Here is a 25,659-nt window from a genome sequence, read left to right as displayed (position 1 = left end):
AAAAAAGATTACTAAGAATACTTGGATAAATGTGAGTACATGTGAAGTGTTATTGGTTTTTTGGAGACTTATCATTTCTAATGTATGAAGAAGAAGAAGGAGGGTGGGGGAACTTCCATCTGAGAATTGCTCCATCTGCACTGGTGCTGATTAAGGTGCTCTTGTTGCAGCAGATCTTGACACTGGTGATGCTGCCACCATGAGCAAGTCCTACATGGGTTACTTCCCCTTCCATGAAGTCCCACACCTTCACTATCTTGTCATCTCCACCTGTCACAAAATGTGAAGAGAAAGTGTCAGTAACTTGAGAGGGGTTCATGGTGAGGGTGTATTATAGTGTCAGCTGAGAAGATGAAAACAAAGGCTCTGGTGAGATCAAAACACACTCAATAACCAAGAGTAAGAAAACACAAAACTACTCTACACTGTAAGAAAAAATTAGTTGAACTTACTTAAAAAAAAATTATGGAAAGTCGTTGCCTCAAAAATAACAAGTAAACTACACTTGACTTTTGTGAGTTAAAAAACTTGTCTGTTAGTAGTGTACAGTACTTGTTCTACTTGAACTATTTAAGTATTCACTACTAGTTTTAAATCAGTTATTTTAAGTTCTCACAACTGAGATTCAAATGTTAATTTAAGTTTGCAGGACTTAGCCTAAATCATCTACTTTGAGTGTGTAATACTTAACATTTTTAGTGCATTGTAAACACTGATAAGTTAATAGCACTCAAAATATCTTAGATAACTGATTACCTTAGAACATCAGCTAGTACAAAAGTTTTGTAAGTCATCATTTCACCTAAGGTGGACTATCTTGTGCCACCATTTGCAACAATGGCTGTTGGTAAACCACTTCATCAATGACACTGTGCCATACAACTTTGACTGATGCTGATAACAGTATCAGTGCCCCCTATGGGCGGGAAATCTTTAATTGAGACAGCAACTTCACTCATGGTGCATTTTATTTATTTATCTTATTTCACTTTTTTTTAACCAGGAGAAAACCTCATTGACATTAAAAATCTATTCTTCAAAAGTGTCCTGGCAAAGACAGCTGCAGCATACAGAGTGCATAAAGGTTTAGTGCCCAAAGGCATTCTGGGAAAACTGCAGATTTGCAACAACTCAAATAATATGAGTTATAACAAAAAATACTTAAATTGTTTGAGTACTGTTCACTTAAAACTGAAATAAGTTCTATCAGCTCATAAAAATAGAGTTCAAATCGCTGTTTTGGATTTTTAAGTTAACACAACTTAATTATACTCCCTTTTTACTTATTTTTTTTAAACTAAGTAAACTTAAGTAAATCAAGCCCTTTTGCTGTTATGGCCAAGAAGTACAATTAACTTGTTTATAATAAGTATTTAGAACTGGTTAAGAAGAACTTAGTAATTTCAACTCAATGTTTATGAGTAAAATGGATGTTGCTTTTTACAGTGTAGGGCTATGGTGGAAAATAAAAAAAGATTTGAGCCATACATGGTACACAGGTAATTAACATCCAATCAGGTCAATTGTAAAATGTACTAGTTTGCTTGTGGCTGAATTATATTGATAGGAAAATCACTGAAAGCATCATCCCAGTAAGCAGCAGCTGTGTAATGGAGCATACCTGTCACAAAGTGTTTACCGTCCTGAGTGATGTGCATTCCATTGATGGCCCCCGACTGTGAGCCTTCCAGTTCTCTGATGGCAGAGCCGTCGTATACCTCCCAGTAGCCGATCTGAGAGCGAAATGAGCACAGAAACACTGACATGTTGTTGCAGTAGTTTATTATTCAGCTGTTAATTGGTGAAATTAATCGTAGAAACAGAGATGTTAAAAAGTGTAGGGTGGGGCGCAGGTGGCCTAGTGGTGTAAGGTGCACCCCACGTATGCAGTCAGCCAGGGTTTGAATCTGGCCTGTGGCACTTTTTTAGAAACTTGGTAAATTCTCTAAGACCCTCCTTATTTTTTGGCAAAACCAGCTTTGCTCTGTAGGCAAAAAGGAGATAAATAAGTTGAAATCTTGAAAAAAAAGACAAAAAAAGAGAGAAATTAACTCGTCATCAAATAAAAACTGTTTTGAAATATATGGATACTGTACGTTCTCTTAGAGCTTCCATACATCATGGACTTTTTCCACATTTTTTCCTGGCCCACATTGGCGACCCACTGGAAATAACTTGGAGATCCACTTTTGGGCCCCAACCCACCAGTTAAGAATCACTGTTGCACTGACTTTATGACCTTGTGTTTGTTTGTTTGTTTGTTTGTTTGTTTGTTTGCATCCCCATTAGCTTGAGCATCAGCTGTATGCTATTCTTCCTGGGGTCCACAGTTTACATTGTGACAATACAATTTATACAATCAGAAATCACAGTACACAAACATAAGACAATACATCACATTGCACTAACAGAACAAACACCACTTCAACTATTACAACCCAGTCAAACAAAGTCAAAGACAAAAGACATTACAATTTCTTTGAGTGACTAAAAAATAGACATTAGCAAACCCATGTATTCAACAAAGTATTCAGAATTAGTATTGACTACTAAAGTTTCTTAGGAGATGATATCTTTTCAGGGATTTTTTTAAAACTATAAAGAGTATTATGTTGTTTAATATCATTTGGAAGCCAGTTCCATTCCTGCATTGCTCTGTATATTACTGAGTGCTGAGTTGATGAAGTCTTTGCTTTAGGCAAAACAAAACAACCTCTAACAGCACACCTGGTAGAGTAATGATGTACATCTGTACTAAAGGAGAGCTTTTCAGATAAATTTAAGGGGGTTTCAGTTGTTACGACATTCCGTAAGAAGACCAACAGTGCATATAATAATCTATTCTTAACTTCACACCATGTGAGATTTTCATGCATTTTACTGACATTTGACCTAAACCCATATGACAGAGCCACACCTGCAGCCTTATTGTGGACCAGCTGCAGTTTCTTAATATTGCTGATGGAAATGCTGGACCAGACTACAGAGCAATAATCCAGATGAGAAAAAAACAAAGCCTGAAGTAGTTGTTGAACTGTTTTTGGTAAGAAGTACTTTGCACACCTTTTAATAAGAGACAAAGTATTTCCAATCTTAGTCACTAATTTTTGTACCTGCTTTTCCCAGAATAGTCTATGGTCTATAGTAACACCTAGAAGTTTGACATCATCTACCTGATTTAATAAAGTGTGATTTATCCTGAGCTCAAGCTTCGGTTTAGAACATAAACAATAGGCAGTTCCAACTACTAGGCTAGTTGTTTTCAACAAATCAAAGTTTATTGTTGCTGATCCAATTTACCACTGACTGTAACTCTCTCTCTAAATTACAATTTAAATATTCAATATTTATATCTGATAGATATATGGTTGAATCATCAGCATACTTTGAGATACATGCCTTATCTAAAACAGAGGGAAGGTCATTAGTAAAAATTGTGTACAGGAGCGGACCAAGACAACTTCCCTGAGGCACTCCATGTTTCACAATCTTTACATCAAAAAAACTTCAATTAAAACACACTGGTTGTCTCCTGTCACTTAAATAACTAGAAAAGCCCTTGGAGAGCGCAGACCTCCACCATTAGCCCCATCTCCCACTAATTTAGAATCCTTTAAAAAATACCTCGATCCAGACGGTGATCCGGATCACTCCCAAAATCTAATCAGTTCTTCCCTTTGTCATTTCTGACCTTTTCTGAAAATTTTATCAAACTCCATCCATAACTTTTTGAGTTATGTTGCTAACAAACTAACAAACAAACCCTGCCGATCATATAACCTCCTTGGCGGAGGTAAATTTATAAATTTAGACTAGTTGATTAAACATAATTAAAATTTAATCAGATGTGACATTTTTCACTTTGGAAAATCCATCAGTCAAACAGTGACGGCAGAAGCCCCTGTCACTATACAGGGTAATTTGGGGTTCAGTGACCCAACCAAGGGCCCGTCGATGTGTGCCTGCAGGAGCAGGGGATCAAAAGTCTGGCCTTCAGGCACTGAGCCACAGCTGCACCTCTGTACAGTGATTTCAAACACAGCCTCTTTTCTTTACAAACAAAAAGAAAAAGTTATCAACAAAGACCTAACATCTTTAATTTGATGATAACATTAATTGTAATGGATGGTTGATGCAGATGTTGACAGATAATGTAAGAAGATATCACACTTGCTATGTGACTGCTGTACATCATAAACCCCATTACTTTCTATTAAGGTAAGATGTGACCTCAAACTCCCCTTACTGCTTTATTGTTGTTACTGAGTGGAAATCAGTACATCTACAGTTTTTTCAACCTCCTTCTCTCACACACCTATGGTTGCTGATCCAAATGAGATTTAATCATCCCCAGAGCTTTACAGCTGTCAAGGTATCGAGTCTAACAAAAAGGCAATTGTTAGTTGAAGTTATTTATAGCACAGCCAGCAGAAACATCACAAGGCTTGAAAACCAACAACACCACTTTCTTGTTATTTATAAGACCAACCTGATTGCATCTTATAAGAGGTGCTTTAATTGAAGAGCCAGATGGATTTGATCAGTAAACAGTTATCTGAGCCATCTTGTATAAAAAAAATATATGTTGAGCCTGCTTCAAAAACTATGAAGAGTTAAAAGAACTAAATGCCAAATTAAAAGATGTGAAATTAGTGAACAATATACAGTATATCCTGACTGTAGGGCTGGATATTATTAAAGGAAAAGTTTATGTTACATAGAGCTGATGAAGATAATCATGTAAAAGAATAGCCTCTGAAACAGATTTTCATTTCTCTGCCTCCAAAACATTAAAGGAGGGAGATGTAATCTAACACAGACATATTGAATGCTGTTGTTATTATCCTATGAAAGAGGAAGAAAAGGCTCAGCAAAAAATTTATTTATAGTTTGAGAAGTGCAGAGTAATTCTCACTAGCCCTTACAAGTATAAGGAATATTTCCTTAGGGGCCATTTGAAAGAAAAGTGCAAAACTGAAACGGACTGGCTTATTGAGATGGATTTGCTTGCTGATATAATTTCCACAAAATACCGCTCTAAAGCTTCATTTAAGAAAACACGGCTACAAACAGAGGGGGAAATGATTCATTACAAAACACCAAAAACAGTTCTGAAATCTTTTCTTATTTAACTTGGCATCAAATCGGAACAAAATATGCTAATTCATTCAGCTCAGCTGTGTTTCTGCTGTGTTAAGAACACAAAGCACAATCTTTTCAACCAACAGCAAACACAGCAATACTTCTACAGATGGATGAGTATTATGCTTATGCGTATCTTTCTGTGTTCCCACAGTGACCAAACTGACTGTAATACCCCTCTTTCTTTTCCTTGTCATCTTTCATCTATTGGTCCTTGCCAAAGTCACAGCCTCCCCCTCTTTCCAGTTCTCATTTTAGTAGCTTATTAGAGACTCCCACCTGTGTGAGTCGTCTAGAACCATCTGTGATCCTCCGCCTCGGCCTCAGAAACTGGCCTACCGCCACAACATGGGCCAGCAGGAAATTAATTACATGTAGCAAGCAACACATAATCCAAATGTTAGGTCTACTGTGGTACTACTTGCCTGGCTTAAGCCAAGTGAGCAACTGAGCTCTTAGCAAGAATGTAATCCAGTCAGTCCAGTCTTTTCATTAAAATACCAATATAAAATGAGCAAGTTATAATGACAGTGTATCTCATCTAGTTAGAATTGGGGATGTGACAGGATTTAAATGGAGCTCAGTGAAAGTTAAAGCAGTCACCACTCATTCGCATCTCTTTGTTTTCCATTCTTTCTCTCTTCCCGCTCTGACGATCAGCTGATTATGGGCGTTCACTCTCCTAGTTCTCAGCTAATCAGATTCTGCCACAACCCCATTTGTCAATCATCATGTACCTGTCAGATTTTAAATCTGACATTCTCTCTTTCATAGTCAGCCAGTCATTCTGTGCAGATGCTGTAACCCCCCTCCACCCCAGCCACCTTCATTCAGTTATTCATCATCTTGTCCAAATCCTTACAGGTCTCCTGCTCATCTTATCCTGCATTCCTGGGTTCCTGGGCAGCTTCTCAAAATCTACTCCTCATCTGATCCTGCATCTCTCAACACCACCATCAGTGTCTAAACTCCAGGGGTATCCAATTCCCGCCATTTGCTTCTCTACCCCTTCAAATACATGATATTGTCACAGTGGAGTCTAACTGCCAAGGACTTTGCACAATTCTCTTTCATTCAAGTCATAAAATAAGTTATTGACAAATTCGTATTAAGTCTCTCCTGATTTAACTTTCCAGCACTTAAAAATTCTGTTTAAATCCAACTCAAAACTACATGTTTAAGTGCTCTTTGTAAAGCTACACATTCTTCGTCTACTGCAATTTTCCCATTTTTCTTTCACATACTTTGATCTTGATGTTTAATGTCTAATGTTTATTTTTATCCAGGGACAGTGTGCAATGGCATTGATCATTCATACAAAGTAAATGAAAACATGGTTGCACCAGATTTAGCGAGTCGCTAATTTCCATCTGTTGTCCCACATAAAACTGACACAAAACATACATAGAAGTACCAGGGACAAAGGCATACACATGACAGGACCACAGCTAACGAGACAAAGTACAAAATTAACACTGTCAAGAAGGCGATAAATAAGTTCTACTATGCAAAAATTGTGTAAGGATAAGAAAATAATCTAAAATTTTTACATATGTATTTTAAAAGCTAAGTCCTAACACACTACATAAATAAAGCCATAACTAGACCCTGCTTTATGAGATGTATAAAGTGCAGAGCATTATCATAATATGTCAATGGAACAGTATTATCAATATAGAAATACAGAAAGGCAATTAATATGTCTTGACCATTACACATCAGCAACATTACATAGTGCCTAAAATACAATATTGATATAAAAGTGTAACCAAAGTTCATCAGTAGCATAATAGGCTGCCAAGCTTTACAAGCGACATTATAAAATAACCATGATGCAGATCATTCATTCAGCATAGACCGACTTAAGTGACTACTTCTGACAATAGCTGAAAGGTGTGCACTGTACCCATAAGTCCCCTTGTGTTCAGTTTACCATGCAATGAGTTTTGTGGTTGCTCCCCACAGGTAGAACTTCTCTAACTGGGTCAGTAACTTCACTAACAACTTCACTCATGGTGCAAAACTGCCCATATGAATTCTGGGAAAACTGCAGCTTAAGGGATGATTGTCAAATAATCTGAGTACAGTTACAGAAATATACCTAGTGATTGAGTGCCGTTAACTTAAAACTAACAATATGTTCTTTCAACTAGTTAAAATCAAGTTACTTATCATACTTATACTATGCATTATTGTGAGCTATAGCTTTATGTTTGTACCACTCACGACGTTGTTCATGAAGCTACGAAAGTTCATATTGCACTATACCCAGCACTTCTGTCCTTTAATTATGTTATCTTCCAAGAAAGCATTTGCTTTTTAGTCCAAGATAATCAAGAGCATTAATTACATACAATAAAATTAAAAAATTACATCGAACAATATTTTCATCTTTCTAAAAAGAAACTTTTTTTTTTTTAAATGGGGAGACGATTTGCACTAAATTGTCTCCTCTAAATACACAATCAATATGCATCATCCTCCTCAACCTTCATGCTATCCCATCTCATTAATAAAGCCTCTGACTGACCCTGTCTGCCTCTGACTGACCCTGTCTGTGTTTCCCTTTTTCTCCACACCTCCTCTTGGTTGGTTTACTCGCTATGAATCTACTCCTAAAGGCATGCTGGGATGTGATGAAGGGGTGGGAAAGAGAAGAGGAGAGAGAGAGCAGAGTGTTGGTATTTGTTCTCTCAGACAGAGCGCCTGTGTCCTGGGATGAGCAGATGGTGGATCTGGCTGGCACTTGGGTGGCACAGGCACATCCGCAGGAAGGCACAAACACCACAGCGCTCCTTCTCTTCTCTCCACTTTTCCTGAATCCCTCCTTCTTTTTTTCCCTCTCTCTCTCTCTCTCTCGGCTCACTCAGCACTATATTAATCAGCACAACTTGTCCTCACTACTCAGCATGCAGCGGAGGTGACGGTATAGGTCTAAGCGTGTGGCTGGGTTCAAGGGGTGTTCACGAAGAGCACAATCAAGAAAAACAAGCATTTCATTCTGCCACTGTGAACTTCTGACCTCATGTAAATAAGTTGCACCAAGTTCATCAAAATTACCCACTAAATGACAGGCTTGAAGGGCTGAGTGTTTGTGCCACAGTGAGTTGCAGAGGGCACAATGGTTTAATTATGTCGAGTGAGAAACAAATTACAAGCTTTTCAAAGTAATCTGTGGACACACAAGTGTGTGTCACTGTGTATGTGTTCACTGTATTCCTCCAGTCTAGCAAGGGCGGCATGCTTCTCTTTCCTGCACACTGTGAGGAGATTATAATACCAATAATAACGGCATAATAAGACATCTAGATTATGTTGACTGTAGAGTGCCTATCTCGTTGCTCCCTGAGGGATTTTCAGTCTCTACAGTCATTACATTTTTTTTATACAAGGTGTGACTGCTAAATTCTGAGTCTCGAGGAATTCTTTGCTCTTTCGTACCTTTGCCTAAGACCAGATAAATCTTGAAATAAAGCTACACTGGCTGATTAAGACCACAGAATGGTACATGACAGTACGAAATACAAGGAATCTAATAATGTATTCCAAACGAGTTCCAAAACATACCTTCCTGTCACTGCCACTGGTGATGATCTGGTATTCATCTGGATGGTAGCACACAGTATGAAACATTGTGTTTCCAATCACCATTTGAAGACTTGTAAAGCGCCTACAAGCAGGAATTATAGAAAGGCAAGAAGAAGGTCAGGCAAAGGAGAGAAAGGATTAATTTGCTTGAACAGTTAAAGTCAAAGTTTCTGATTAAATTGTGGGTTGTGTCAATTTTGGTGCCCCCTATGGACAGAGATAAGCAGTACAAAGGCTTTTAACAGTGCTCAGTTAACCACTTCATCTGACACCTACCTGCTGCATCCATGTTATCCATGTTTAAATCAAAATCGAAAAGCTATCCCATGTTATGTTATCCTGTTATTTGTTTATTAAGCCTGGTTGATGCGTCTGTGTTGAATCAAGGCCACTGGTTCCTAACATGGGTTCAAGGGCCCTGGGGTAGGGGCAAGAGACCTCAAGGGTGGCATGAGGTAGAAGTTATCAAAATAAGATGGGCATATACTAACCAAATCTATAAAAAAAATACTTAATAACTAGTTTTACAAGCCTTTTGGTAAAAAATGAACCTGTGTAGACTTGTTTTCTTGCTTTTTTTTTCAATTAAACTATCAAAATTGACACAGAATTTTTAAAGCAATTTTTTTATTTGTGTGTATTTTGCTTCGACTTAGCTCATAGTGGCCTACACTGTATTATGCATTACATACTTGTAGTGCTGTGGGTCAGTAGGTAGTCAGTCACCTCAGAAGTGGAAGGTTGTGGGTTCGACCCCTAGCTCCTGCAGTCACATGTCAGTGTCAATTTGCTCCCACTGCTTTGTCAGTGGCATGTAAATGCATAGCGATGCATTTGAATGAGATAATCTAATACTGATGGCCAGTTCTCCTAGGCAACATCTGCAATCATTGTGTGAATATGGAGTAAATGGGTGTGAATGGGTAGTAGAAGTAAAATGCTTTGAATGATCTGATGACTAGAAAAGCACTATACAAGTTCAAGTCTGTTCAGCATTTACTTATGCACTGGTGTGTCTGCTTTCCTCTGCATTACCCTACAAAAATACTACTCAGCAGTGTGATGTTTAAGCTTGTTACCAGTCCTGACACCACATTTTTACCTTTCGGTAGTTTTTATTTATACCATCTTTTAAATTGTTTGTGTCTCTCTTGTAGATTCCTTTCCTTAAACTTGAGCCATTAGATTTAGTTATTTATTTCCATCTTGTAATTTTTAAACTATATTTATTATTTCTTGCTTTATTTCTAAGTTATTCTGTTGTCTTAAAGAAGTAGATACTGGCAAGTAGATTTGCCAAGTTGTATCGCTATCTGCAGCCACTTATCTAACTCTCTAGTACATAAAATGGCCATAGACATTACTCAGAGACTGGCAGTAACCTAATGCTGCCCAGCAGACCAGTCAGAGGGCTTGTAGTTTACATTGTTGTAGGCCTCTGTGTAGCGTTGAAGGCTTTGTGGAGCTACAGCACAGATTCAGCACATAAGTATACATCAGGCTCTTATCAAATTCCAAAAAAACAGATAACACTTGGATTCCTGTATTTGCCGTTTTAAGCTCGGATAAGCAAAGGAGAGGACATAAAAAAAAGAAATGGGTCGCATTTAATTTTGATATTTAATTTGTCCCGTTTGAGTGACCTGATGGAGGCATTTTGCCAAGAGAAAAGCATGCTGAGATCACGTGCACCTCATAAGAATGAACAACACTCACTGTAATGCTATATTTGGCACAACCTGAAAATTATATAAATCTATGTGGGGGTTATTAAGAGATGATAAATAATCCACAGTTTTAGTTCAGTATCTGACTGATTAACAATTAACAAAATAAAGGTTTTTAATTTTCTGATTTTTGATATCCAACTAACTTTTATACAGCTGAATGATAAATCTCTTCTCCCTGATGGTCTTCTTTGCTTTGTAGCTCATACAGAGGCAACAATATGAATTGCAGTATGTTTCAAAATTAGCTTGAAAACTGTGTACAGAAGCTTTAAATGTGATAAAAATGCTTGATTTAAACTCCTAAATGAATACATTTAAGCCAATCAGTGTAGTTACAGTATCACAGTTTGCCAGTCTCCATTCATTAAACCTCTCTCCAATACAGCTTCAAAACAAGACTGTGAGTAAAAATACAAAAGATGTAAATCCTGACTACACTTGATGAATACAGCTAGGAAGGCAATTATCCGCGGACTTATTCATTGAAGAGAGGATAGATAGTATAAAATTGAAGACCACCGTAATAGTCTTTAAATGTTTTACTTTTCTTACTGAAGAGGCCCATGGATTAAAGGATTTTAAGCTTTCCTTATAAAGAATTCACAGGATTTTGTGTTATTCCCACTGTACCAGTCAGACACCAGTGAAAGGCTTACGCTCCTCTCTGTCTCTGGGAGCTTTGTATATCATTTGGAAATATACTTTCCTTAACCTAGTTTTTTCACATTTTGCAGTTGTAATGGATATCATTGTACTCCAGTAAACAAATGTGGGACCCCCCAGGAGGGAATTAAAGGCATAAAGATGGTACAGAACGTGCTTCTGGGGTGTGCTGCTGTGTTTCAGTATTGATAAAGAATACTCACACTATGTCCCAGATGATGCAGGCACCGTCGGAGCCAGCGCTGACACACTCTTTGTCATTGCTCTTAATTTTGATACATGTGACAGTGGCTTTATGCTCCTTCATGGTCTCCAGCAGCTTATGGCCATGTGGCTGCAGCTCCCAAACACGCACCTAAATAAAGGCAAATCCATACAAATGCAAACTTACAGTAGCTTGTTTCACACCAGACATGGCTCTTCTAGATAATAACATCCTTTTGTTTCAGTGTTCAGATTTAGGACTGCAATATTGATCAGTGATGGTTTAAATTATGTTTCCATTTCAACTGAGCATCGAAATATTTTCTCTCTTTAATTTAAGAATTAAAAATAATCTTCCAATTCTAAGACTTCACTTCACAGGACAGAGTTCTCTTCGGTCATTTAAAAGTAATAAATGGGACTTTAATCCAGTAGATATCATACTTTAGTAAGAGTCGCACAGACCAAAACAAAGTCTCTCAGTACACCACCTCCACCCCCTTTCCCTAAAACAGGGCGTTCACTGTAAAAATTTAATCTGATTAAGCCACAAATTTTTAGCCGTACGTCTCACTCGGAAGTCGTGCCGACTTTCAGTTGGAACCTGCCTCATATGCCGTGCAGTGTACATAGGGATACAATGGCAAACCACAACCCTACTACAGCCCAACCAGCTGCTCCCGGTCATGTTTGATAATTTGGTCCCAAGACTCCAGACAACTCCCTCAGTGAGAACAGAACAATGAGCAGAATCCTCAACTTTGGGGTATATTTTCCTTTGTAAACTGCCAGATAACATTTTAAATCATCATGACAAAGGCAGGAATGACTTTCTTATGCCGCTTCACCCCCCAACAATAAAGGAAAAACATAAGTAGGAAATACTCCTACCTATGTACCTCCAGCTGACATAGATGACAATGCTGTTTGTGTGCGTGTATGATGGAGAGAGAGATAGTTGGAGAGAGGATATGACTGGATACGATTTCAACCCCAGTGAGAGACTTTTTCAAAGGAAACTCCACAAATTTTTGTCACAGTCCATTCCAACTTCACTCATACAGTGTGAGCACTTAGGTCGTGCACAAACATGAGACCATATAGCATTAACACATAAATAGTGCACAGGGATCGTAAGCGATTCAGTTGTACAGTGTGAGCTGGCATTCTGCAACATCTGTTATAGAGTTGGCTTTAAATTGCAGCATATTTCCAGTTTAAGTGTTTCTACCAAGAGCATGCTTGTAAGATTGATCTCCATTCATATGCTTCCTAAAGTTGATTATCTTTATATTTCTTTGAATTATTTGTTAAGAAAGTACGGAAGCATACTGCATTCACTTGAAAATAAAAAAATCCTCCTGTTTTTACGCCATCACTATCTCATAAAAACAGGAATTTTTTTATTTATTTTTGATTTTCCTGTTTTTACGAGATACTATCTCATAAAGACAGGATTCCCCCTGACGCTCCCCTGCATGACTAGTTGCTGCATTTATCAGCCAGTAATTAGAGGTGTGGGTTCAATACAGGTAAGGTAGGCTTTTGAATGTGTTTTAGGTAACAGTTACATGTTTCACACCAAATTGTGTCAGCTAACTGTTCGCTTGACCTGGTTTTTTTTATGCTTGATGGTAACAGAGGAGGTAGTGCCTCGTAAAAACAGGAAATTAAAAAATAAATTAAAAAATCCTGTTTTCATGAGATAGTTATGTCGTAAAAAACTGTCAAAGTCATCTGGTTCGCTTTTCATGCAGGGCCATCTCTCAACCCCCTAAATGTGACTGAGCTAACAGTTGAGGAGAGAGGGGTTCATGTGGAAAAAAAGAGAAATTATGAAAAGTGACACATTAATAAGCTACAGAAGCTCAACAGTATCAGTATTAACACAGCTAAGAACAACAAACCCAGGGGAAGACAGACTTCACTCTTTTTGTAGAAAGCCATTACTCAGTTAGTATATATTTGAGGCCATGATAATGCAACAAGACTTCAGCTGAAATCTGTTGTTTTTTTTTATTACAAAATTGTTCATTTACTTGACAGCACTGTTTTGGGCATCTGAAAATGAAAACTTTGAAAGTTGTATTAGTTTCATTGTCATGTAAACTAGCTCCCTCTGAAAAGTAAGACTTGCAAGAAGCACATTACAGATCCATTCAATCGCCATTCATGGGTAGGTTGACTATAACTACAATGGCAGACTTCAGAGATTTGTTTGTGCTTAACCCAGTCACCATATTTTGAAACTTAGTCTTTTTAGTTTAGGCTCATGTGGAGTAGCCTCTCTACCACATCCTCTGTCCACAGAAATATTCCTATATTAGCCAATTTGTATGTTTGCACATCACTACTTTGAAGAGAGAAGTGTAAGTATGCATGCATGTGTTGTTTCATCTCGAAGCCACACAGCTAACTACTGGCTTTGCATGTATACTAAAACTTTTTTAGGTGTTTAAGTGTTTCTATCAAGATGCCGTTGTCTGAATGTGGAACTTTCTCAAAACTGCAGGCAAACAAGTATTGTGTTTTTAGTTGCTTGTTCTGTGTAAAGATTGCCTAATAATGCTACATTCATATTTGAAATGTCACATAATACCTTCATATCATCAATCCTAATCCAGATTAAACATAATATAAAACACATGCACAAAAAAACTCATAAAAAGTCAAGAAAAGTTGTGAGGAATTTAATTAAGATAGATATTTTCCCCCTTTGATCACTTTGCCTCTTTCAAGTTGTGTAATAAAATATGCACGCTTAGTATCACTGCGAGCTACATAGCATTAAGGAGAAGAGTCCAGAGAATCAATCAATCACTGCTGAGCCTAAAATACATGTCCAAATTGTAAAATTTTCTTTGGGATTGTGCAGATTTTTGTTGTTATTTTGGGTTAATATATGTGGGCAAAATCAGTCTTACCACTGTTATGTTACTGACCTGTCCTTCTCCCCCTCCACTGATGATCCTCTTGCAGTCCCTGGTTCCTGCAATGGCTGTCACACCCATCCTGTGTGCATTGTGAATGATGACCATAAGACGGCCACTTTCAGGAGCAAACACACGAATCTTACCATCGTTCCACGCTATAAGACAGAGACACAGACTCTGTGATATTTTTTTTTGCAACAGAACTAAAAACATGCTGCATAATTGTGACCAAACAATTGCTACAAAAAACCCTTTTGTCATATTCAGCTAAAATGTCTTGTTTTCAGATTCCCTGATTCCCACCACTGATGATGCTATGTCCATCAATCATAAAGTCCACAGAATTGCAGGTCATGTTGGGTACAGTGATGCGTAGAAGCTCTTTGGGTTTGCTTATGTGCCACAGCCTGATGTCCTCCACAGAGCAGGTTGCAAATAATTCAGATGTTCCACTAGGAAAAAAAGACAGAGAATTTAAGTTAAAAACATGTCTGTATAACTTGCTTGAGTTTGAGATTGATATAATTTATTAAGCACATTGAGGCAAAATTATATGAAAAAGTTTAATAAAATTTAAAACAACTTTATTTGTTCAGAATATGTTAAACCAGTACAGTTTTTCAATGCATATGCAGGAGGAGAGGAACAAGGAAGAAGTATATGACACCCTCTAGTGAGAACACTGAGGTATTGGCGTCTGGCATTAGGAGAGATGAACGGGATGCAGGCAGTCTGCTGAGCTAGATATTTTGACTCTTTCCCCCCAAGAGTCTTTGACTTACAAACATATGGCGATATCATTGACAGCACTGCTGTGGCTGGTGGAAATAAGTTCAGCTTTGAAGTTGTCATAACTGAAGCAGTACATCTGACCAGCTTCTGTCCCAACATAGAACTGCTGGCCTTCTCCTCTCAGAGCTATGGATGTCACCCCCTTTTCCAGCTGGACTTCCCTAATGAGGAAAAAGAGGAGAAGATAATTCAGAAAACCACTCACCATTACTACTGTTTGTATTATATTTGCACCTTAGATACTTATTTGAATGTAGAAATACACTCAAAATCACTGTCAGGGTAGGAATCTGTGTTACCAAATTGAAGCGCTTCAACGGGTTGGATTCAAACTGAAACTCACTTGAGAGATTTGAAGTTTGTCCTGGAGCACAGAGTGAAGGTGCCTGATCCAGAACCTACCAGCAGGTCCCCAGATTTCAGAGTCCTTAGGGCACTGACACCCTGTTAGAAAAAGGCATGTTTCCTAAGTGCTGAGATAAGGCCCATGTATTTTAAATGGAGAGCATAGGGCTTTTAAGTGGCTTTTTAACACTAACAGAACTAAGTATATATAGAGTACAAATGTATAACATTTGGAAAGACTGGGTGTTTTATCAGTATGGGGTAAAAAGTTCCCAAACTTTACAAAATCCCATTATGGGTGCTACAAGTAAATAAACATGAATATGCCAGAAAAACAGATGAAATTACTTCACTCTGACTTGTTTTAGGCTGACCTACCAGGCTAAATTTTGCTTTGAGTGGACCATAGTCTGCCATAAGCCTCTTTTCCAAGTTGATCTTCATTATGTCTCCACTGGTGGTGCCACAGAAAATGATCTGATCATCCTCTGAAATCTGTGCAGAATAAACAAGTTAAGATGAGCAAAAACATACCTCTTCTACCAAGTTAGTTACGAACTGTCTAAAATGAAAGAAGCTCGGTGTTAATTCCAGGGCTGACAGATTTGGGAAAACAATCTAAATACGATTTTTTTTTTTTTTTTTTTGTGATTGTGATTTTATATGCAATTACATACAAGTTACATACAAGTTCCTTGTTGTATGTATTTTTCAACAAACACAATAAATAAGTCATATTTTAACCCACACAATATTAGATACATTAACCTAGGGCAGAAGGATTTTGAAAAATATCTCATTCTGATGATTTTGACCCATTATGCAAATTCAATCAGAATTGTTGTATTGAAGGAAGTGATCATTTTTATTGTGGTGTTCTTATTTGATGTAGACAACACATTTAAAAAAAAAAAAACAAAGAAAGTAGGATGTTGTATAAAATATTCTAAATAAAATGACAGTACAATGTTTGCATGATGTGTAGAGCATAATATCTGCTGCAAAAAAAAAAAAAAGATTAAACTGGTATTTTAGACACATTTTATGTTAACAGAGTATTGCACCCTCTGCGATTAGAAATTTGCTGCAGGCTATATTGCAGTTTGATCAAAATACTCATTTATTGCTCAGTCTTAGTTAATGTTGTGGTATAATTGCAAGAAATGATTACACATTCAGAGTTATGTACATCTTCATACACAATAAATGTAATGCTATCATACCTCAACACATTTCACAATCCTCCTCAGCTTGCCAGTCTGACACTCTGTGGGCCTGATTTTCCTGTTTGGAAGGTCCAGTTCCCAAACTCTCAATGTTCCACTGAGCAAAAATAGATCAGTGACAATAAAACAATCTTTTACAGCAAGAATGACATCTTCAGTAACAAGAGAAAGCCAAAAGAGAACATTTTGGAGGTAATAATGAATGAATGAATGAATGAATGAATGAATGAATAAAGATATCTTGTAAATTTGTGAACAAGGACATGAAGCTCACCTCCCAGCAGAGACAAACACATTGTCACTTGTGTTTGAGAACTGTACAGTGAGACAGTGGCCAGCACTGTGAGCAGAAGCTGGGCTCCCACAGATAGCCTGCTTGGTCTCAATATTCCACACCACAATGCTGAAAACAGGAACGAATGTATGGCAATAGCAACACTTTGTGTTTGAAATCTTGTTATGATGAATTTAAGCTAATCTAAATGTGGACACAAAGTGCATGGTGTCTTCCTGAAACTATTACCTGCACAAGACAAACTTGATGTTTACCTGCCATCGTCCTGACCACCAAGAGACACCAGGTATTTGTCATTTGGGGAGAAGGCCAGTGCTTCTACTTTTGCCTTGTGGAGCAATAGCTGGGCGTATTCTGTTCGCTGTGCATAGTCCCAGATAATAATCGGAGCCTAGAAAAATGTTTAATAAAATAAAGTATTTAATTCTACTTAAAAAAGCAATAACTTCTTATCCAGGTGTACTACATAAAACCAAATAAAAAGAAGATATCACAACTTTGACTACCTTGAAGCCCATAAAGTTGACTTGTCCAGAGGCAATGTAAGATCCACTTTTGGACACTGAGATAAAGGATACATTGTTTGTGTGTCCTCGAAGGAACTCCTGCTTGCCATCTTTTATTCTCTTCAGAATGACTGTGCTCCCCAGCGGATAGATCAGGTGCTCTCTGTCTGGATGCACTCTCAGGCCAGAGATCACATGCCCTGTTGTAAAAAGTTAAATATAGTGGAAGATCAAACCCAAAAATATACAGAGAAGAATATGATATGATTTTTTAAAGAGAGTTTTTAATGGATTTTCACAAGAACAGTGGTCAAACCACGATATGCCATCTTTTTGTAAATACATTTGGGGAGAAAAAGGAAAGTGAGGTCAATATTGAGACACTTTTTAAAGCAGAAGGGGGAGGTTAAAAGTAAAAGGATTAGAAAGTTGAATACTGCCATCTATACAACAAAAAAATAGCTGGCAAACTGTCCTCCCTGATTTTGTTAGTACAAGTAGACAGTGTTATGTCTCATTTCATATACACATATTAGTCTAACAGTACAAAACGATATCATTGGCTTAATTTATAATGGCAGTATACCAACCAGTAATCTTTCAGATAGAGGTTAAATCATCAAAAGAATATAATGTGATTTAAAGGGGAATATTTGCTAATTTACAGGTACATCTAAAAAAATTTGAATATCATGAAAAAGTTCAGTATTTTTTGTCACTCATTTCAGAAAGTGAAACCCATATATTATACAGACTCATTACATATAGAGTGATATATTTCAATTCTGATGATTATGGCTTACAGATAATGAAAACGCAAAATTCAGTGTCTCAGAAAATTAGAATATTGTGAAAAAGTTCATTATTGGAAAGTCATGGTGTCACACCCTAATCAGCTAATGAACTCCAAACAGCTGCAAAGGTTTCCTGAGCCTTTAAATGGTCTCTCAGGCTGGGTCAGTAGGCTACACAATCATGGGGAAGACTGCAGACTTGACAGATGCAGAAGACAGTCATTGGCACCCTCCACAAGGATGGTAAGCCACAAAATGTCATTGCAAAAGAAGCTGGTTGTTCACAGAGTGCTGTATCCAAGCATAGTCATAGAAAGTTGAAAGGAAGGAAAAATGTGTTAGGAAATGTGCACCAGTATAAGGGATAACTGCAGCCTTGAGAAGATTGTCAAGCAAAATCCATTCAAGAATTTGGGGGAGCTTCACAAGGAGTGGACTAAGGCTGGAGTCAGCACATCAAGAGCCACTACGCTCAGACCACATTTGTAGACATGGGCTACAAATGTAGCATTCCTCATGTCAAGCCACTCCTGAACCAGAGACGTCAGAAGTGTCTTACCTGGGCTGTGGAGAAAAAGAACTGGACTGTTGCTCAGTGGTCCAAAGTCCTCTTTTCAGATGAAAGCAAATTTTGCATATCATTTGGAAATCAAGGTCCCAGAGTCTGGAGGAAGAGTGGAGAGGCACAGAATCCACATTGCTTGAGGTCCAGTGTGAAGTTTCCACAGTCAGTGATGATTTGGGCTGCCATGGCATCTGCTGGTGTTGGTCCACTGTGTTTTCTGAAGTCCACAGTCAACGCAGCCAACTACCAGGACATTTTAGAGCACTTCATGCTTCCTTCTGCTGACAAGCTTTATGGAGATGCTGATTTCATTTTCCAGCAGGACTTGGCACCCGCCCACACTGCCAAAGGTACCAAAAGCTGGCTCAATGACCATGGTGTTACTGTGCTTGATTGGCCAGCAAACTGGCCTGACCTGAACCCCAAAGAGAATCTATGGGGTATTGTCAAGAGGATGATGAGAGACACCAGACCCATCAATGCAGATGACCTGAAGGCTGGTATCAAAGCAACCTGGGCTTCCATTACACCTGAGCAGTGCCACAGGCTGATCGTCTACATGCCCCGCCGCAGTGATGCAGTAATTCATGCATAAGGAGGCCCAACCGAGTATTGAAGGCAGAGAAATCAACATACTTTTCAGGAGCCTGACATTTCTGTTTAAAATATCCTTTTTTTAAATTGATCTTATGTAATATTCTCATTTTCTGAGACACTGAATTTTGAGTTTTCATTATCTGTAGGCCATAATCATCAACATTTGAAGAAATAAAGGCCTGAAATATTTCACTCTATGTGTAACAAGTCTATATATGGGTTTCACTTTCTGAAATAAGTGACAACAATATTGAATTTTTTTCATGATATTCTATTTTTTATTTTTTTTTTAGATGTATCTGTACATATTCTATTCCAATAGCAGACAGAAGTCATAACAGATAGCCTTGCATAGCCTACTTATCATACAGTGCAATTAAGATACACTTAACCGCTGTTCTTCCGTTGTATACAGCAATGCTTTAATTCCATTCGGACGTCTTTAAATTCAAAAAACGTCGATTATGAGAAAATACCAAGCTATTTTTCTTTTATGTTTGAATTTTTAAAGGAAGTAGCCCAACTACAGGTCCGTTAAATTAACTGTAAAGTCAAAAACCGTAGAGCAAAAGACAAACTTACCGTTGAACCCAATAACAGCCTCCAACTCAAGTTGGGAAACTCCTTGTGTTTCAAGAGCCATCGCAGTTTAACAAATTTCGTCTCGGTATGTTCAGTGTTGAAATACGGCTCTTTCTTTCTGTAAATTTATTTTTTGCTCATAAAACCCCCTAATGCGAACGTCAATACTTTACAGGCCTAGCAAAGTAGCAACACCAAACAAACGTTACCTAGCAACAGCAAGGCTTCCGTACTTGTTGCCTTCACGTGCCGTCGTAAATGCAATTTCCCAATAACAGTATACATAAAAACGCATCAAGCAAAAAACAACCTCTTATAAATGTATGAAACAATCTTCTGTATGTTTGAAACTTAGAGTCTGTTACACAGGGATGGGAAAAGCAGCATCAATACTTTAAGAAGAATTGTGTAGATATCTGAGTGGACAAGTGATGAAAGGAATAATGCCATCATCGAAATCTCATGCTATTTTAACATTATGAACAATAATATATATATATATACCTATGTAAATATACCTATATATATATAAACAAGAAAAAGCTTTCAATACAATGCCTGCTTCAAGAATACAGTTTATTGGTGGCTGTATTAAAAAAACACACACACAGGTCAGGCCATCAGTTTGAAGCTTAATGTTCAACTCAATTCAAATATTTATATCAGTACAACCAAAACTACATGTAAGCACTTTCCTCGATTACATACTTTAAAGCTTACCAGGTGAGTTGATACCATGCAGTTTGCTACACAAATACGTAATCTATCTATTTATTGATGAAAGGCCCCCATGTTTGTTTAAGTGACACAAAGTGGCTCCCCATATTTGTATAAAGTAATAAAAAGAAAACAGTAGCAACATCACTACACAGAATACTGTTATTCCTTATTTGGATATAATGTGAAAATGAAATATTTAAAATCTGAAAAGTATAAACACAATTCTAAACAAAGAATTAACAGCGCTCTTACACTGTACACCAAAAGCCACAGCTGAAAATTAAAGCTCCTGTGAGAAATAAACTGAAATAATACTCATACCTTTATATGACCTACAAAAGCAAATAACATCATTAGCAACAAAACTGATTATTTCTATATAGGTAATACTATTAATGTCGAATGCTGCTGTGGTGAGGTCAGTGTCAGATGAAGTGAAAAATACATGCTATTGAAAACAGAATATTTTATAGTAAATATTCACTGTAAGTGATAATGTGGCTGTCTAAAGAGAGCAGGATGAATCATACTGTTTAAAAACACAACTTAGTAAACGTAGCAAAAACAATCTGCAAATATTTAGAGGCACTGCTTTGTCCGCAGGTGTTGTCAAAAATAATACAAACGGGAATTGCCTCACAGGAGCTTCAAACTTGCACCAACAGGCAAAATTTCTGACATTCCTGCTCTTATTTAAACAAGAAATATATAAAGAACAAAATATAAAAGCATCAAATATTGCCTATTTTTGCCATTTCACTATAGTGATGGGCAAATTGCTGACAAAATGTTGACAAGGTAAGTTGTCTTAAAAACTGCTATAAGAAAATCAATGAGCAGCTGAGGACCAAGCCTTGCACAAAACTTGTGCTTCTTTATGTTTCTCTTGTACTTTTAGGGTGATGTAGCAGACTACATCATGTTTATTCAAAATATATTGTAATGCAGAAAAGTCAATACTAAGTGTGTAAACATTAGAGCTGCAGAGGCTGGGTCAATACATCAAAATTTGGTTGCTTGCCAAGAGTCTTGTGGGTCAACTCTACTTTGGTTTTGACAGTATGTTTGGTTGATAACAGATTGGAATCTCTTCCAAATGCCACATTTTGGCCCTTAATTATTTAATAGTGACATAAATGCTTAAGGTGTTAATCAAGGCTTACCAGGGGTCTGCTCAGAATTTCTAATTGAAATGTTCTGGACAAACAAAACAAGCAGCAGAGCAAATTGTGACAAAGCTTCAACACAACTTTAATGTAATACACATTGGTACATTTAACTTGACCCCAGCTACAGGAAAAATCCAACTTGATGAGGATTTCACTTCTTTAACAGCTGCTTTGATTCTCTGAGGGTTCTACAAAACTTGATATGTCTTTGGCTATGACCATAGACATCTGCCTGTGCGCATGTGACCTGCGGTGCCTGCTCAGAGAATGACTCCATGAAAACCTGCGGCCACATGTAAGGCACAGATAGGGTCTTTCTCCTGTATGCGTCCGCTGATGTTTTGTCAGAGACTTGTACCGCGTGAACGTCGCCCCACAGTCATTGCAAATATACTTCTCAGACTTAATGTGAACATTTTGTTCATGTTCTTTCATATTGCCCAACTGTGAGAAGCCTTTCCCACACACAGGACAAAGATGTGGCTTCTCTCCTGAGTGGGTCAGTCCATGAACATTTAAATCATGGCGAGAATAAAATCCCTTCGCGCATATTATACACTTGTACGGTCTTTCTCCTGTGTGGCTCCTCATGTGTCTCTTAAGTCCCTCAGAGCGGGAGAAGCAACTCTCACACATGCTGCATCTGAATGGTTTCTCTCCTGTGTGAGAGCGGAAGTGGCGGCGGAGCTCTGACGCCTTGAAGAAGCACATCCCACAGTCGGCACAGCAGTGAGGTTTTTCTGGCTGCTCCTCGTGCGTCTTCTCATGCGCTTTGCAGTGCCCTGACTCTGAGAATCCTTTTCCACAGACTGTGCAAGTGAAAGGCTTCTCTCCGGTGTGCATTCGCTCATGACGGACAAGTTTGTTGAGTTTACTAAAAGTCTTAATGCAGTACGAACACTGATGAGGCACCTTGGGTTTCTTGGAGTGCGTGGGCCTATGTCTCTCCAACTTTGAAGGCCTATTAAACACTTTTCCACAGTCAGGGCAGGGGTGCTTGTTAGTCTTATTGTGGCAACTCTGGTGTCGGACCAGCTTCTCTTCTTGGGTGAAACTCTTCTCACAGTGCTCACACTGATAAAGAGTCTTAGGCTTCCTTGTATGTACAGGTTTGTGACGCTCTAGCTTAGAGGGTCTGTCAAATACCTTACCGCAGACGGCGCAGGGGTAACACTTGTCTCCTATGATGCTCTCTGGCAGTTTGGAGATCTCAAGCTCAGTGGGAGATAAAGCATCATTGGAGTCAGAGTCTGTGTTTACCTTGATAACAATTTCTCCAGGACCTGAGGACCAATCACATCAATTATGCTCTGAAACTTAACCATGTAAATAATGAACAAACAAATCTCAGCAGAGACTTAATGGTAGGTGAGTATAAGACAGCTGATAACTTCTTAAGTACTGGCTACACAATTTGGAAATGCAAAGAATCGTCATTACTCACTGTCCTCTGAAGAGGATGCCTTAGGGACGGATTCAGTATCTGGGCCCATGACTGCAACCTACTAACCTACATAACAGAAACAGACACAAATGGAAGAAATGGAAGCTTTCATCAGTAATGTGGAGCAGCTATTTAGTGTTTGACCTGAAGGGATTACATTTTTTATATTAACCATGGTCATTTGGAGTTTAAATGTCATTTAGATACAAAGCAAATATTTAACACAGTAGCTCTACAAACTGAAAACACATAAGGGATAGCCATTGTAAATCATTTGCTCCAGTCAAGGGGCTTTTCCATTACATTGAGTGGCTTTGCTCTACTTGGTTTGATTTGGCACAACAGCCTAGCACAGCAGGATATTTGCTTTTTGACCACAACCAAGCAACCAATTTGAGGATCAATCCGTTTTGAGTAGATAACGTTAAATAGCTGCACTTCAGTAAGCATTGCTTTGTTACACCAGAAGAAGAAGAAGAAGAAGAGGCACTGTTTGGTTTCTGCATCAAAGTTTTTTCCTCTTCTTTTATTGGTAATCCAGCAGGTATTTTAAATTTCACTGCAGTGGATGCTACTCAAACACCTCTGCAAGGTGTCCCAAAATGATTACAAGGCACTGTGTCATCACCCTGGCATGCTTGGAGGTGGGACTGGTGCGCTTGGGCCCTGTGCAAGAGCAGGACCATTCTGGGCAAAGCATGTGGCCAAACTGGTAATGGAAAAGTAAATCAACACAGCTTGGTTTCGATTGGCACAGCCAAAAGTCAGAATGGAAAAGCCCCATCAGACAACCTCGACTCCACTCAGAGGCTGACTGTGATATGTGGTCAAAGAGGCAGCTGTAAATACTTTAATTCCCCACCATATTATTATTAGTCGATCTGCTTAAGCTCAGTTAATTAAAAGATCAATGCATTTTGTTTCAGAAAAATTCTGTTTTTTTTGTCTAAAGTCTTTTATGAAACAACCTAGTCAGATGTAGGGTTGTTTTCGGCTGTAGAAGCAACATTAATCAGACGTCTAGTTAAACTAGCAGAGATACAGGAGAGAAACAGCACTTCAAACTACACATATTGAGTTATACTAAAATACACGAACAGTCAACTTTTTAGCACACTGATTTTAAAGACATCCTTTTCTCAGCTGATGCACACACAGAAGCTAAGTATGACATCTAAGGCTTGTTTGGAGAAGAGACTGTTCATATAAGCTTACTTGGTTTCAAAACAAACATATGATAGTAAAAAAGGTTGTCTGGCATTAACTTTAAACAGGAGGATTATTTGCCCTTACAGAGTTCAGGACCATCTGACATTGATGTGCAGTCCTCTCAAGACACAGGTCATTGGTTTCACTCAATCTTAATCAATTAATTTCTTTTCTGTTAAAGCCTTAAATTTTTGATAGATTTTAAAATTCAGTGATGAAAACTGTTAGTTATGACTAGATAATGCCAGCCACACACCATGACATCTCTTCCAGAAATGTAAGATTTTGCTTTTCATAACATAACCAGAGACTGAATAACATTTAGGCCTGAACATCTTTTTATTCTCCTTTTAACAATGTATCCCTCCGCAATCATGATCAACCTTCATGACAAAGTGTATCATATCAATTAGTTTTCAGTAAGACTTAAACAAAGTACATACAATAACTTAAGTATCCATTGAGGCAAGTATTGCAAACCATTTCAATTGAGAAAAAATAAAGATTTCCGAAACTGCACAAAAATAAATCCCGTCCCCATCTTGCGTTGTTTCTATGATGCCCATACAGCTGCAGGCTTCAGCTTTTCACATGTAAGCTTCTTGTTTTACTTGAGGACGAAACACCTAAACTAAAGAAAACCCCTTTTCATGATGTTATACTTGAGCGAATAGTGAATGGCTGAATTTGTGTAGCAATATGGAGAAGTCTGAAAAAAAACGTCGATGTATTTGGAGGTGAAGGACAGCATTACTTAACATTTTGGAGCTGGGTTTTTACTATTTGTAATAGAGAAATCCCAGTTGCTGTGCGGTTAATCCATAAACTTCACACTGCTGGGATTGTTTTAAACAGTCGGGGTAGACAGCTGCTTTTTGGCACACATGCAGACAGAAAGAACTAGCTGTAGTAAGCTAACCGTGCAAAGCTAGCATTGTGTTGGGCTATCATGCAAAGCCATGCATTTTAGATTAAGCGTTGCATTTAAGATAGACTTACCTCGTTAATAACCCCTAAAAGAAGGTTTTCACATTTTTTGACGGGAACATTTGAAATATAACATACACAACGTTTGAAAAGAGCCAGTCGCTGCAGCTTATGAAGCTTCTGTAAAATAGGGCAGCTAGCCACAAGCCAGCAACATGCCCGTCCCTC

The 25,659-nt window shown here is 38.0% G+C and overlaps 2 protein-coding genes across 2 annotated transcripts; both read right to left on the bottom strand.

Moving 5' to 3' along the window:
* Positions 1-49: 49 nt before the first annotated feature.
* cfap52 (cilia and flagella associated protein 52) lies at positions 50-20,127 on the bottom strand. Its single transcript, XM_041784081.1, has 14 exons — positions 19,963-20,127; positions 17,425-17,624; positions 17,173-17,309; positions 16,898-17,026; positions 16,621-16,720; positions 15,776-15,892; positions 15,396-15,496; positions 15,043-15,213; positions 14,564-14,712; positions 14,270-14,415; positions 11,327-11,478; positions 8,710-8,812; positions 1,622-1,733; positions 50-270 (listed from the first exon to the last, which is right to left on the bottom strand). The coding sequence occupies exons 1-14, from the start codon at positions 20,021-20,023 to the stop codon at positions 50-52; spliced, it is 1,899 nt and encodes a 632-aa protein (XP_041640015.1). The 5' UTR covers positions 20,024-20,127.
* A 397-nt stretch (positions 20,128-20,524) lies between these two features.
* On the bottom strand, positions 20,525-25,647 carry LOC121507930 (zinc finger protein OZF-like). The gene is made up of 3 exons (XM_041784332.1): positions 25,504-25,647; positions 23,296-23,361; positions 20,525-23,134 (listed from the first exon to the last, which is right to left on the bottom strand). Exons 2-3 carry the CDS (start codon positions 23,342-23,344, stop codon positions 22,011-22,013), a joined length of 1,173 nt encoding a protein of 390 aa, XP_041640266.1. The 5' UTR covers positions 23,345-23,361; positions 25,504-25,647; the 3' UTR covers positions 20,525-22,010.
* Between the last annotated feature and the right edge of the window lie 12 nt (positions 25,648-25,659).

This window comes from Cheilinus undulatus, linkage group 4 (genome assembly GCF_018320785.1).
Source record: "Cheilinus undulatus linkage group 4, ASM1832078v1, whole genome shotgun sequence".
NCBI classification, from domain to species: domain Eukaryota; kingdom Metazoa; phylum Chordata; class Actinopteri; order Labriformes; family Labridae; genus Cheilinus; species Cheilinus undulatus.
Note: the sequence above shows the minus strand (reverse complement) of the source record. Positions and strands in the feature narration are given on the sequence as shown.

Bases quoted from the DNA above. Each gene is read 5' to 3' on its own strand.
- LOC121507930 (XM_041784332.1), bottom strand. From the start codon at position 23,344: ATGGGCCCAGATACTGAATCCGTCCCTAAGGCATCCTCTTCAGAGGAC. The intron at 23,135-23,295 runs GTGAGTAATGAC...ATTGGTCCTCAG, and splicing joins GGCATCCTCTTCAGAGGACA to GTCCTGGAGAAATTGTTATC.
- cfap52 (XM_041784081.1), bottom strand. From the start codon at position 20,023: ATGGCTCTTGAAACACAAGGAGTTTCCCAACTTGAGTTGGAGGCTGTT. The intron at 17,310-17,424 runs GTAGTCAAAGTT...ACATTTTTCTAG, and splicing joins TCAACTTTATGGGCTTCAAG to GCTCCGATTATTATCTGGGA. The intron at 8,813-11,326 runs GTGAGTATTCTT...TCCTGCTTGTAG, and splicing joins TGCATCATCTGGGACATAGT to GCGCTTTACAAGTCTTCAAA.